Raw genomic sequence first — 14,720 nt, 5'->3', positions numbered from 1 at the left:
GGAGACCTCTAGTTTTAAACACAAATTACTTTATTAAATAAAATAGAACCATGAATGATTACGTTATTATTCACAAATTCAGATAGTTATGGTGGTTTTCCTGAGACGAGACGGTAATCCTTATTGGTTGACGGAGTTATCACTCACGTTAACCCTCTCAAACTCCGCCTCATTGGAGACCTTATGTTCATGTTCAAATACCGAGAAAACAACCACCCTTCTACTTTCCGATTGGACGAAACCCCAGGAAAGTTTCAGAAGTGGAGAGGTTTAAACAACCGTCGGTTTCGGCTCTTCACGCGAAGGAACTGCAAGGGTTCCCGTGTCCGAGCAGTCGCAACTCCGGAGACCACCTGGCTGCTCTACATGCGCTCCTACCCTGGAAGAGTGGGATTGGTCCTTTTGACTATCAATTGCATTAGGAGCGCTTTTCATTGGCGTTAGCCAAGAGTAGGGCAGAGGGCGGAGCGCTAGCAGGCTGGCTGCCTCCAACTGCCATTCTCGCGCGTCTTGCCTTCGGCGCATGCACCTAACGAGTAGTGCTCATTGGACGGGAGAGCAGGGGTGGGGGACTGGGAACGGTGGGAGCCGCCGTGTGTGGAGGAGCTGCTGCCGGTGTCATGGCGGAGCTGAGTGAGGAGGCGCTGCTGTCAGTGTTACCGACTATCCGGGTCCCCAAGGCTGGAGACCGGGTCCACAAAGACGAGTGCGCCTTCTCCTTCGACACGCCGGTAAGCCCATTTCCCATACCCGCAGAGAACACGACTTCCTTCCATCGCCCTGGTCATTCTGCCGGGGCCTGCAAGGCTTGCGCTACCGCCTCCCTGCGATGCACCCTGGGATTTGTAGTCTCCCACGCTCCTCTTTGCCATTGCTTTTCATTAGATGGGTCTGTCCTGTGACTACCGCCCCCGGAAGCCGCCGTGCTCGACTCGCCCGCTTCGGGTCTCGTGGAGCACTGTGGGCATTGTAGTTGCTCACTGCCCTCGTTGTCGTTCTAAGCCAGGGTTGCAACCCAATGGTCGGACTACATCCTCCATCGGCCCCTTGCGAAAGCATGGGAGTTGGCCCTGCCTGTCGCGCACGGCTCTCCGGGTTTTGTAGTTTCATGTCGGAGGGATGGGGGAGACTCCCCAATGTTCTGGGCCGGGGTTGGGGTTGAGAAGGTGGGGACTGCAGTTGGAAGCGGCTTATAGTCTGGAAGTGGACTGTGAAGAAAACCGATTCTGAGGAAGATGGAGTTAGCCTCCACCCATGGCTAATATGGATAGGGGGCGGGGAGGTGGGTCATTAGTGGTAGGGAAGAGAGGAAAAAGGAAAGCTTTAGTTCTTTTTCCTTTGAAGTGAAATAGGCTGCAGTCCCCTCTCCTCCCCCCTCCCCGCCCATCACAGGGAGTTGAGAGAATCCCTTTTAAAGTATTCCTACAGGGATGCTTTCTTTCTTGGAGGATGTTAGGGCCCCCTTCCCATCCTGCTCCCACTCTTGTCTACTTAGACAAAGCCGCCACCCACACTGTGCTTCACGTTTTACAAGATCCCACCCGTTACCTCCCTTCCTGCTATTCTGCCTTCCTCTGTCACCGTCAACCTGAGACTAGCCTCCAGGCCTGAACAGAGAGGGCAGCAGCTTGGTTGGGATCCGCCCCCCTCACCACCCCTCCCCTTAAGCCATTGCTGGGCCCTGCCCAGTGTGTTCAGCCAGACCAGCTCATGGCTTGAAAACTGCAAGTCAGAGTGGAAAGGCTTCATTAATTCATCACCAGTGCTGAGTATAGCAGCATGATGTGAGGCCCAGTTCACGACCATCACTGTGATTTGTGGTTTGCTTGGTTGCTGGATTTTGATCCGGGCCAGATATTGTGCTGCTTCTCTGAAATCTGGGTTTGGCAGAGGTAAAAAAAAAAAAAGATGCTTGGAGCAGAGCTCCAGGGTTCCCAATTCATGGTAAACCATCATCTTTTATTTCCAACTGAAGAGTTTAATCATTTAGGAGCTCCCACTGTCCTCCCAGGAGGGAAAGGTTTTTCTTAATTACCAGCAGATGGTAGAAGTCAGTGGGTCCCTCTTTATACTTAATTCTCTCTTTTTTCTCTCTCTCCTTAGTAACTTCTTTGCTTAATACAAAAAAAGGTTTTTTTTTCTAATTTTCTGACATTTTTCCTTTTTCATTCCAAGTCAGAAAATCTTCAGTGTGGCCTAGTTTACTAACCAACTTCTAGCATATTTGGTTATCTTCAAATCATAATAAAAAGAAGGCTTAGCTGACCTTTCTGTTAGAGATGCTCCATTTGTTTTATGAACATTGCAGTAATAGCATCGTAGGAAGTGGTACAGAACAAATTGATGGGCCCAAGAACAAACTTAGACAGTGCCCTTTATTTAATATCAGAGCAGAGAAATTTTATTTCAGCTAGAGGATGCCTGTTGCTCAAAGACTTGTAACTGAGGCAAGACACTATTTTTTCCAGTTCCCTCTCCCACCTTCTCCAGCACTCTTGTTTACAAAGGCCTTTGTAGACTTGCTCAGCTTTGAGGGGTAGACACTTATCTTCTCTTGTTCTTCTTGGGTTGTATGTGTTCTAGCTGTTTCAGCAAGTATTGCTAAATTGTTCTCGAAGGGGATGGCTTTGTTGTTGGAAGTTGAATTTCAGTGGGGATCTTATTGGTCAGAGGGCAGGAGTTGGGGGCTGGTGGCTGTAGAATGCTGGACTTCCTGGCCTTACTAGACAGGTTCAGGTTTAGCTGTGAATCTCAAACAAGGCATGGTTCCCTGGAGTCAGGCTTCAGCAGGAGAAGAAAGGGAAGGACTCAACAGTATGGACCAGTGTTCAGTTTTCCTGGCCAGTATGGGAAAGGAAAGGTCTAGGCTCTTAGAAAACTCAGGGTCAGGTGTATTGTTCTGTGCTGGAATTTCTGTTTTTCCAGTCTGAAAGGTTTTCTAAGTTATGGAGATCAGATAAAGTTTGTTGTGGTGTCCCAGCATCTGACATTTTTCCTTTCCCAAGAAAAGGACCCCTTTTCCCTCTGAGTATAATCCCTGGCCCTGGAAGCCTACATTGTTTGATCCCCATTTATTTTCTAGAACTCTTGGCCCTAGGAAAGAGATGAAGGGTATCCTGTGTGATTATTGGGCTCCAAAGCCCAAAGGAGGAGCAAGAGGTCAGATGAGGGGCTAGGGTTGTAGCTCAGTGGTGGAGTGCTTGCCTAGCACATGGAAGGCACTGGGTTTGATCTTCAGCACAATGTAAAAAATAAATAAATAAATAAATAAATGAAATAAAGGTACTTAAAAAAAAAAAAGGAGGGAAGCTGGGCAAAGTGGCACACACTTGTAATCCCAGTGGCTTGGGAGGCTGAGGCCAGAGGATCATGAATTCAAAGCCAGCCTCAAAAAAAGTGAGGCACTAAGCAACTCAGTGAAAACCTGTCTCTAAATAAAATACAAAATAGGGCTGGGGATGGGATATGGCTCAGTGGTTGAGTGCCCCTGAGTTCAATCCCCAATACCCAAAAAGAAAAAAAAAAGGGGGGGAAAGGTCAATGGTAACTGAGAAATGTTACTCAGCTTCTTGGTGTCCTTGTTGGTTGTTACCACAGTCACAGAAGGAAATGGAGGAGAATCTCAGCCATCTCCCGTAAAGTCCTAAAAGGCTAAATAAGTTGCCAAGGGCCCCACAGTATTAAGAAAACAGAAACCTTTCTGGAAACTAGCATTTTCTGACTCCATGTCCTTGGTTTCCCCACCTGGCCAGGCTTCATCCTCCTTGTGTTTCCTTCCTTGCCTCGTGCCCTGCAGGAGTCTGAGGGTGGCCTCTACATCTGTATGAACACATTCCTGGGCTTTGGGAAACAGTATGTGGAGAGACATTTTAATAAGACTGGCCAGCGCGTCTACCTACACCTCCGTCGGACCCGGCGCCCGGTAAGCCCAGGCTAGGATAAGACACTTTCCATAGGGTACTCATTTTGAATCTGTTTGATTCTGACCCCCTGTTGGCCTCAGTTTCTCTCTTTCACCTACTTTTGTTTATGTCATTAAATCTTGGCACAAATGGGTTAGGACTGTAGCTCAGTGGCAGAGACCTTGTCTAGCATGCATGAAGCACTGGGTTTGATCTTCAGCACCACATAAAAATAAACAAAATAAAGGCATTCTGTTCATTTATAATTACACACACACAAAAAAAGCACAAATGTTTTTTAGCTTTAGTCCATTCAGAGAGAGATTAACCACTAAATTCTCTCCATCTTCCCCATTTGTTTTGTCCCTGGTGCTCATTGCTGATCCTGCCCTTGCCCTTCATTGTAGAAAGAAGAGGACACTACTGCAGGCACTGGTGACCCACCGCGTAAGAAGCCTACCCGGCTGGCTATTGGTGAGCTCCACTGCAGTCCTAGTCTCCCAAGTTGGTCTTTCACGCTCTCAGTGGTACTAGGAAAGCCGTGGGTCTGAACAGTGGCTCTAGAGCTCTGGAAGGGATAAAGTAAAGTGCTATATTGAAGGAGGGGCATTGACCTGTAGTGGTTGCCCTACTCTCCCTCTTTTTCCCTGTCCCACCAGGTGTTGAAGGCGGATTTGACCTCACCGAGGAGAAGTTTGAATATGACGAGGATGTGAAGATTGTCATTTTGCCAGATTACCTGGAGATTGCCCGGGATGGGTTGGGGGGGCTACCTGACATTGTCAGAGATCGGGTATGAATGTCTTCCCTTCCCACCAAAGATGCTAGGGCAAGAAGGGCTGGAGTAGTGGTGGCTTGGGCAACACTGACAAAGCTGAAGACCAAGTGGGAAAGCAGCATGTCAGGCAGGGGTTCGGTATTGTCTGACCCTCTGCTTCACCCAGGTGACCAGTGCAGTAGAGGCCCTACTCTCAGCTGACTCAGCCTCCCGAAAGCAGGAGGTACAGGCCTGGGATGGGGAAGTTCGGCAGGTATCTAAGCATGCCTTCAACCTCAAGCAGTTGGACAACCCTGCTCGGATCCCTCCCTGGTGAGGCCTGGCCCCTCTACCTCTGGGCACAACCCCCAGAGCAAGGGCAAAGAGTCTACCCTTTGGGGGATCTGGTGGGAGAGAGGCTAGGGAGTGGGACAGGGAGGGAGACTTGGGGGATGGTGGGGAAAAAAAAAGCTGGGGACATCCAAAGGAGAGGAGAAGAGTGGGTTCTTGGACTGACAGGGAGCCTGTAGAGTCTTCTCTCCCTACCAGTCCCATATATCCCTGACCCATATTTTAGCTAACTTTCTTCTTCCTGGGTAGTGGCTGGAAGTGCTCCAAGTGTGATATGAGAGAGAACCTGTGGCTCAACCTGACAGACGGCTCCATCCTCTGTGGCCGACGTTACTTTGATGGCAGTGGGGGCAACAACCATGCTGTGGAGCACTATAGGGAGACAGGCTACCCATTAGCTGTCAAGCTGGGGACCATCACACCTGATGGAGCTGGTATTATTCTCCCCCTTCTCCACTTAATTTTTCAATTGTTACTCATTTTGTATGGTATTAATAATGCACAAATGCATTCTCTTTATAAAAATTAAAATACAGTAAATTTTCAACACCCCCTCACAAATCCTAGTCTGCTTCCTAAAGTTAACTATCTTTATTTATTGATTATTCTTCCAAACTTATCCTAGTACCTTATGCTACAGGAATAGAGTCAGAATCACACTTAATTTCAATCCTCACCCTGTTTCACTCCATCATCATGACAGCTTATCCCAAAAGGACTTGTGACCTCACTAATATTCTTGGGAGCCAAGAAAGTGACCCTTACAGACTGTCCTTCTATCTGACCAAGGCCTCTCTGGAAAGGAGATGGGGTGGGTGGCCATGCTACCCTCATCCACATCCCCTGACTCCATGTCTGTCTCCTGTTCTAGATGTGTATTCATATGATGAGGATGATATGGTCCTGGACCCCAGCCTGGCTGAGCACCTGTCCCACTTTGGCATTGACATGCTGAAGATGCAGAAGGTGAGATCCTCATTAGCTTCCAATTCTTTTAATTTCTGCCTGAGGCTGAGGGGTGTTTTGGACAGAGCTTCCACAATTAACCCAGTCCCCTTATATGTGGGCTTCCCTGGAAGAACTTTATATATATATACATACATACATATTGTTTTTTGGTCCTGAGGATTGAATCCAGGTCCTCGCACATGCTAGGCAAGTGCTTTACCACTGAGCTATATCCCTAGCCCCTTGAAGAACCTTCTAGAATTATTTAGTTTTTTTTTTCTTAATTAAAATACATGACAACAATGGAATGCATTACAATCTAGTTATTCTGTGAATGCTACTGAGTAGCTACTATGTGCTAGTCACTATGATAATACAAGTGTGGTCCAAGTTTTCATAGATTTATATTCCAGAAGGAAAGGTAGGCATTAGTTACATACACAAATAAGTGAATAATTAAACTGATAGGTGCTGTGAAAGAGAAGTGAGGGTAGTATACTGCAATACTTTAGAGCAAGGGAACTTGGCATAGTCTAGGGAATCAGGGATATTTCCCTCCCTAAAGATGTGCTCCTCAAATGACAATCTGAAGGGCAAGTAGGAGTAACTTTAGAATGGAAAAACCATTTTAGATAGAAGGAGTCTTACTCATTTCATTCTCTCATTCAAGCAGAGGTCTGATGACAGCCTCTGGGATTGTTACCTGTGGCCTTCCAAAACTTGGATTGGTTGATAACTCAACATGCCTCCCTGATGAAGTCCATAATTCCAATAATTCTGCGCTATAGCTGAGTGTCATCCTAAACTCTGAGAGATCAGTGTAAAAAAATACAGGGCTGAGTTCTCATCTGGTCTAAAGTGTCACTTCCCATATAGACGGACAAGACGATGACTGAGTTGGAGATAGATATGAACCAGCGGATTGGTGAATGGGAGCTGATCCAGGAGTCAGGTGTGCCACTTAAGCCCCTCTTTGGGCCCGGCTACACAGGCATCCGGAATCTGGGTAACAGTTGCTACCTCAACTCAGTGGTCCAGGTGCTCTTCAGCATCCCTGACTTCCAGAGGAAGTGAGTGGTTCCCTCTCCCCACTACTGACCCTTTTGCTTAACATCCCCTACTCTTCTCCTGGTTACTAACCTCTGGGCATACTCTTCTTCAGCTGCCCTCAGTACCTGTGTATTTGATCTCAGTCTTAAATAGTTTCTATTGGTGGTGTGCTGTGAGGAGAGCAAGTTTTAGAACTACCTCAACACACACATCCATTTCTGATAGTGTAGAACACCAAATCTCGTGGCCTTCTGATGGCCTCAAGGGTTAGCAGGTGATCTTTATTTTAGGCAGTGACATCAGATGAACACCTAACATGGACATGTAGTACTTTGGGGGGAGAGAGGAGAGCTTAAGACATTAATGTAGAAGAAAGGCAGATTCTTAGCATAAACAAGTTTACTATCTAATTGGGAAACAGAATGTGAGAGCTTAGAATGTGTTGACAAGTTCTGTCCAATAGAATATAAACTCTATCCTAATTCCAGGCTGCCTTCTCCCTTCCCTGGCTTTATCTCAGGGAGGAGCCAGGGAAGAGTACCTTGGAGGACACTCATGCTGATTTAGTTGAGAAAGGGAGAATGGACAAGTTGCTGGGGAATTAACCACAGTAATTCCCCACTTTGGGTTGAGCCTGTTCATAGAATTAGTAGATAAATTGTTCCCTTCCCTTTTCTTCAATGCTTGGGTTAGATGTCCCTCCAGTTATCTTCCTTTGACCCTTAGGTACGTGGATAAGCTGGAGAAGATCTTCCAGAATGCCCCGACAGACCCTACCCAGGACTTCAGCACCCAGGTGTATGTAGTCAGGTCCTGTGTATAAAGGCATTTGAGAATCACAGCCTATGTGCTTGCTTGCTTGCTTGCTTTTTTTTATTTTTTGGTACTGGGCTTTAAACTCAGGGGTACCTTACCACTAAGCCACACCCCCAGCCTTTTTTATTATTTATTTGAGGCAGGGTCTTGCTGATTTGCTTAGGGCCTTACTAAGTCACTGAGGTTGGTTTTGAACTTGAAATCATCCTGCCTCAGCCTCCCAAGTTGTTGGGATTACAGGCATGTACCACCATGCCTGGCCAATATGCCTTCTTTCTCTTCTGTGACCATCTAGGGTGGGCAGCAGTTGAGCCTCTAGATAGTATAAGATTTTGGGTGACTGCTTTTGAACATGTTGTCTGCCTTGAGCTGGGTTCCTATGCATTTCCCCCCCCCCCCACATTCTTGAGAGTTGTCTAAGGAAGTCCATGAGCAGGGTTGAATTAGGGAGGAAAAGATAAAGATAGCTGTGAGAACCTCCAGTTGACTGAAGCTAAATGGTTTCCTTGGCTATTAACACAGGGCCAAGTTGGGCCATGGCCTTCTTTCGGGAGAGTATTCCAAGCCAGCACCAGAGTCCGGTGATGGGGAGCAGGTGCCAGAACAAAAGGTAAGTTTGGGATTTTGTCACTTTCAGAATCTGGAATTTGGGGGATATAGGTGTAGGAGATGTCTAAAGAAGGCCACTTGAAGGCCTCAGCCCCAGCTCAGTCCCTGTCCTGGCTCTTCCTAGGAAGTTCAAGATGGCATTGCTCCTCGGATGTTCAAGGCCCTCATTGGCAAGGGCCACCCCGAGTTCTCCACCAATCGTCAGCAGGATGCCCAGGAATTTTTCCTTCACCTTATCAACATGGTGGAGGTAAGGGCTGAAAGATGGCAAAGGGTCCACACTTCACATTCCTTCACTCTGCCTTCAGTTCACTCTCACTCCCTCTTGCCCATCCTTTCCTTTGTCCACATCAACCCAGTCTTATCCCTGTAACCTGACAATCTTGCACTGAGCCTGCCCTATGAGTAGTGTTTGTTCCTGAGGAGAATAGTCAAGACAAGTGATAATCCTTACCCTTGATGGGCTTGTAGTCTAAATGAGGATAGACCCAAAGAAAATGGCCCAAGCAGGCTACAGGTATTGCTCAGTGGTAGAGCCCTTGCCTAGCTGGGTTCAATCCGCAGCATTGCAAAAAAGAAGAAAAGAAAATGACAGAATAAGCACCTAGCTGGGAGTTGTGACTCACACCTGTAATCACAGCAATGCAGCAAGGCTGAGGCAGGAAGATCTCAAAGCCAGCATCAGCAACTTAGTGAGACTCTGTCTCAAAAATAAACAAGGGTAGGGACATAATTTAGCAGTAGAGTGCCCCTAGGTTCAGTCCCTAGTACCACAAAAAGAAAAATATAAGCACCTTCCAATACAGTCCCACAATGCTATGATGGGGTCAGAATTGGGTCAAGAAGATGTTTAATTAAGGGAGGCTTTTACTCTCCTCTTGCATCCCCATGCCCGCAAATAGTCTTCTTCTATCCATTTCCCTCTCCCAGTGAACCAAGGTTGTTCTGTTCCTTGGCTTCCCACACCTCCCTACCCTGCCTTTTTCCCATAGAGGAATTGCCGGAGCTCTGAAAATCCTAATGAAGTGTTCCGCTTCTTGGTGGAGGAAAAGATCAAGTGCCTGGCCACAGAGAAGGTTAAGTACACCCAGCGAGTTGACTACATCATGCAGCTGCCCGTGCCCATGGATGCAGCCCTTAACAAAGGTGGGTTGCTTGTTCTGCTAGGCCTTGGTATAGATGAAGGCAAAGAGGCAGCATCCTCTAAGAACCTACTATCTGATTCTATTCACCAGAGGAGCTTCTAGAGTATGAGGAGAAGAAGCGGCAAGCTGAAGAGGAGAAGGTGCCATTGCCAGAACTGGTTCGTGCTCAGGTGCCCTTCAGCTCCTGCCTGGAGGCCTATGGGGCTCCTGAGCAGGTGGATGACTTCTGGAGCACGGCCTTGCAGGCCAAGTCAGTAGCTGTCAAGTAAGTCCTTTTGGCCTGGGCTTAGGCTGCAGGCCTGTGGCAGAGTAATTCCTAAAAACATATCTGCCTCTTGGCTATTTTTTAATCCTTACTGTTGGATCTCAGGGTTGAATCTGAGGAATTAGTCAAGGGAACCAGTAGATCCTGACAAGGATAGACATGGGTGATGAACTCTGTTACCTCATCCTATACCACTAGTCCCTCTTCCTTTGTAGTAGAGTCTTTTTCCAGTGTGGCCTCTCTGTATTTCCTTCCTCTATATGGCAGAGCACAGGCACTTAGTATCAGCTCTGGGCAGAATTTGGACTTCCAGTAAATGGTCTCTGACACAGGCCTAAGATTAAAGGAATGCTTTAGTCTCAGGGATTCAGCCCCCAGGCCTTTGCTGCACTTGCCAACAAAACAGCCCTCCTTCTGGCTTCTACAGTTCCTTTGCTGCTGGAACTAGATGCCTTCCTAGGGGAGGAGGAGGAGTGTGGAACATTTTTTGGGACTCTTATTCAGGAGAGGCCAAGCCCCAGGGTAGGAGTTTCAAGAGAGGAGAGCCTTGGGGTCTCTGGGTTCCATCATATTCTCTCTTCCCTAGGACCACACGGTTTGCCTCATTCCCTGACTACCTGGTCATCCAGATCAAGAAGTTCACCTTCGGCTTAGACTGGGTGCCCAAGAAACTGGGTATGGTGGCTGGTATGAGGGTGGTGAAGGAGAAAATGCTAGAGAAAGAAAGAAGACCTTAGTACATATAAACTAGTATTTCTCAATGGGGAAAAAATTATCTTAGATATTTCAAAATGTATTTAGTTTGAAAAGTATTGACTAAAACTATTAAAAGACTAATTTGGGGCTGGGGGTGTAGCTCAGTGGTAGAGGACTTGCCTAGCATGCTTAAGGTCCTGGGTTCCATTCCTAGCACTGCACCAAAAAAAAAAAAAAAAAAAAAGTAGTTAGCTGAATATGGTAATATGGTAGTACACTCCTATAATCCCAGCAACTTGACTGGGGGAAGCTGAAGTGGGAGAATAACAAGTTTGAGGCTAACCTTGGCAACTTAGATTCTGTCTCAAAATTAAAAAATAAAAAGGGTTGGGTATATAGCTCAGTAGGAGAGTACCTATGAGTAATCCTTAGTACTGTGCTTGTGCATGCACACACACACACACACACACAACTTTGACTTCATAGTTATGATTTACAACTAAAAATTCTTTTTGGTTTTGGTCTTATAATTGATAAGATGTTTTCATTTTGATAATCTTGAAACAGTTAATTCTCATGACTCTTACAGGTCCCTTGCCATAACTTGAAGACTGCTGTTTTACCTTCAGTTTCTAGATAAAGAAGTTAAGACCCACAGCAGTACAGTCATTTTGTCTCACAAGCCAGAGCCCCTGCCTTGTCTTTAGCCAGAGTGGTAGATCTAGTACTAGAATCCAGCTCTCCCGACTCCTGGACTCACTAGTATTTATGTTACATTGCAATTCCAAAGTTGGTACTGCTTTTAGCAGTCCCTTATTTCAGAGTAATTCCAGGATATGGGCAGAGGTTTGCGAGTACCAAAGTGCCTTTACAAGTGAGCCTCAAGGAGCTACTGAGGTGGTCCTTTTCTTGCCCTTCTAATTGTAGATGTGTCCATTGAGATGCCAGAGGAGCTAGACATCTCCCAATTGAGGGGTACAGGGCTGCAGCCAGGAGAGGAGGAGCTGCCTGACATTGCCCCACCCCTGGTCACTCCGGATGAGCCCAAAGGTAGCCTTGGTTTCTATGGCAACGAAGACGAAGACTCCTTCTGCTCCCCTCACTTCTCCTCTCCAACATGTTAGTGACTCTTCTTCCTGCCTGTCTCTCTACCTTGCTGATTGTTGGGGGGCTTCTCTGCTTGCCTCCTCTGGCCCTGTCCTTTGTGTTTCTCCTGTCCTCCCTTTCATATTTTTTCTGCCCTCTTTGGATGGACATGGAAACTGGAGTACTCCCAGCCACATCCTCATTCATTGTGGATGGCAATAGCACTGATTGTTTTTCTACTCTTGTTACCTCCTTGGTTTTAGTAGGGTGGGGAAATCATGCTCCAGAAATGGTACCCATTCTGTGAGAATGGGCAGGAAATCAATAGTCTTTGAGATACCAGGCCCACATTATATTGCATAGTCATTTTAGTTTTGGGATCAGGTACCAGTCCATGGAAGAAAAATACATGGAATGGTTGATTGGGAGAACACTAGGGGCCTGATGTGTGGGAGGGAAGAGGGGCAAATAGAAATAGTGGCCTAAGAAGTCAGGTTACTGAGCCCACCATTCCCCACTGCAGCACCCATGTTGGACGAATCGGTCATCATACAGTTGGTGGAAATGGGCTTTCCTATGGATGCCTGCCGCAAAGCTGTCTACTACACGGGCAATAGTGGGGCTGAGGCCGCCATGAACTGGGTCATGTCACACATGGATGATCCAGGTAGACCAGTGGGTACATGGTTGGGTGGCAGGGTAGGACCTCCATCCTCCCCCAAAAACTTCAACCCCTTCACATTCACAGATTTTGCAAACCCTCTCATCTTGCCTGGCTCCAGTGGGCCTGGCTCCACAAGTGCAGCAGCTGATCCCCCACCAGAGGACTGTGTGACCACCATTGTCTCTATGGGCTTCTCAAGGGACCAGGCCCTGAAAGCTCTGCGGGCCACGGTATGGACTGTTCTAGCTAAAAACTTGGAGTCTCTGTGGACAAAGTGGTGGGATTGAAGTTCATACTTGTCGAATAGGACCAAGGACAAGTGTAATGCAGCCAAGGCTGGGTGCCCTCTTGTGTGGCTGCAAAGTAGGAACTAAGGCTTCCCCTCACTGTTGGTATCCTTGCCCCAGAACTTTTTAGGAAAAATAACACTTCCCTCCTCTCCAAGAACAACAGTTTAGAACGGGCTGTGGACTGGATCTTCAGTCACATTGATGACCTGGATGCAGAAGCTGCCATGGACATCTCGGAAGGCCGCTCAGCTGCTGACTCCATCTCTGAGTCTGTGCCAGTGGGACCCAAAGTCCGGGATGGTCCTGGAAGTGAGTATTCCCAGGAAACAGGACAAACCTTGGTGGAAACTAGCCACTCTGCTATACCAGGTTCCTCATTCTAAGGCAGCTCTGCTTTCCTTAGATCCAAGGGGTCAGAAGCTTCTTTCCACTAAAGAAACTTGTGAGGGTGGGATTCCAGGAGGCTGAGATAGACTTTGGCCCAGGATACACCCCATATCCCCTAAAACTCCTGTCCTGAATTTGATCTGTTATATATATATCTTTGGACTGTCAAGGGTCACGCTCCTATTTCTCTTCTGCCTTCTATCTTCTTCCTTAGAGTATCAGCTTTTTGCCTTCATTAGTCACATGGGCACCTCTACCATGTGTGGTCACTACGTCTGCCACATCAAGAAGGAAGGCAGGTGAGGGGCTGGCAGTGTGAATGGAGAAGTGGTGATGGGAATGAGGAAGGATAACCTGGAAATCCCTAGCATGTATATGGGAGAGGTAAAGGATTCCCTGAGGGGGCATGAATACACCTGAGATGGAGAGAATGTCTTTTGTCAGAGACAAGCAAACTGCAGCCCATGGGCTAAATCAGGCTACCTGCTTGTATAAATGAAGTTTAACTAGACATAGCTATGTGCTTTTTTATGTATTACTGCCTGTGGCCATTTTCATATGGCAGCAGGAAAATTGAGTGGTTGTATCAGAGATTAGGTGACCTGCAGAACCAAAAATATTGACTGCCTGGCTTAGAGAAAGTTTTCTGACCCCCTGCCTCATAGGAATTGGGGTGAGGGTTAAAAGGAGACTAGAGGAGCTGAATATACCAAATAGAGGAAATGACCCTTGTTATGAGATTGGGAAACTCCCTTCAGATTAGTAGCAGCTGGACAATAGATATGGAGATCCAGGCAGAGAATGTTGGGAGCCTTGCTCCAGGATTACCTCCAGATGCCATGGCTGAGAGATGAAGTTTTTGCAACTTGGAGTGCCCAGTTTGTTCATCCTATTCTGTCCCTTCTCCTACCCCATCAGATGGGTGATCTACAATGACCAGAAAGTGTGTGCCTCTGAGAAGCCACCCAAGGACCTGGGCTATATCTACTTCTACCAGAGAGTGACCAGCTAAAACCTGCTCTCACCCCTTACCACTGAGGGCAGGGGACAAACCACCTGGTATGAGGGACAGGGGCTGAGGGATGAACTTCAGCCCCCTGCTCTATACCCTTTTTCTTTTTGTCCCCAGCAGCAGGGAAGAAGCTGGAGGCCATAGGAGAATGGCCAAGCAAAGCAGAGGGGCATTCGATAGACTTTGGGGATAGAGTGAGAAGGGGACAGGAGGGGGCTGACCACCTGTCTGTAAGGAGACTCTGTTGGTTTCCCCTGCCCCTTCAATTCACAGTGCTCTACTTCTGTGTAACCCTGCCCAGCCCCTGGTGTAGGGGGAGGGGTCTTATTTGTGTCTGCGAGTGGGTGTAGCTTTGTGCATCCTCTTCCAGGGGAGGGGAGCACCTGTGCTTCCCCTCCTATGTGTTTTCTCCTGTGTGGTTGGGCAAGGAGGGATATGAGGGAAATGGGGACCCCCCCTTGCCCTCCTGCCTCAGTCTTTCCCCCACCCTGTCTCTTCCCTGTCCTCTGAAAAATGCCAAAATACACGATGTGAATAAAAATACAATGGCTAAACTGTCCTGTTTGTTACCTTGGGGGAGACTTATCTTGCTGGGGAAGATGATTGTCCAGGGGACCAGATTCAGAAACTCTTGCTCCTCCCCAGCTCCTAGACATTTTTCTACTTGTCACTAGCTTTAAAATTCTTGGAAAATTGAGTGTGAGGTGGGGAACTATAATAAAGTGACCAAAAAAAAATGCAG

At 47.3% G+C, this 14,720-nt stretch overlaps 1 protein-coding gene across 2 annotated transcripts; it reads left to right on the top strand.

Annotated features, from left to right (window-relative positions):
- Positions 1-105: 105 nt before the first annotated feature.
- Usp5 (ubiquitin specific peptidase 5) lies at positions 106-14,522 on the top strand. Of its 2 annotated transcripts, none has more exons than XM_026403256.2 (20): positions 106-731; positions 3,797-3,922; positions 4,310-4,376; positions 4,562-4,695; positions 4,847-4,992; positions 5,260-5,444; positions 5,882-5,976; positions 6,835-7,028; positions 7,735-7,806; positions 8,347-8,434; positions 8,558-8,683; positions 9,426-9,579; positions 9,669-9,843; positions 10,430-10,518; positions 11,467-11,589; positions 12,149-12,292; positions 12,374-12,519; positions 12,735-12,888; positions 13,181-13,265; positions 13,885-14,522. In XM_026403256.2, the coding sequence occupies exons 1-20, from the start codon at positions 621-623 to the stop codon at positions 13,976-13,978; spliced, it is 2,508 nt and encodes an 835-aa protein (XP_026259041.1). In that variant the 5' UTR covers positions 106-620; the 3' UTR covers positions 13,979-14,522. The 2 variants fall into 2 exon arrangements, with proteins under 2 accessions (XP_026259041.1, XP_026259040.1); XM_026403255.2 differs by having other exon boundaries at positions 108-731; positions 11,467-11,658.
- Positions 14,523-14,720: the final 198 nt, after the last annotated feature.

The sequence above is a fragment of the Urocitellus parryii genome, chromosome 5, assembly GCF_045843805.1.
Source record: "Urocitellus parryii isolate mUroPar1 chromosome 5, mUroPar1.hap1, whole genome shotgun sequence".
In the NCBI taxonomy this organism is placed as follows: domain Eukaryota; kingdom Metazoa; phylum Chordata; class Mammalia; order Rodentia; family Sciuridae; genus Urocitellus; species Urocitellus parryii.
Note: the sequence above shows the minus strand (reverse complement) of the source record. Positions and strands in the feature narration are given on the sequence as shown.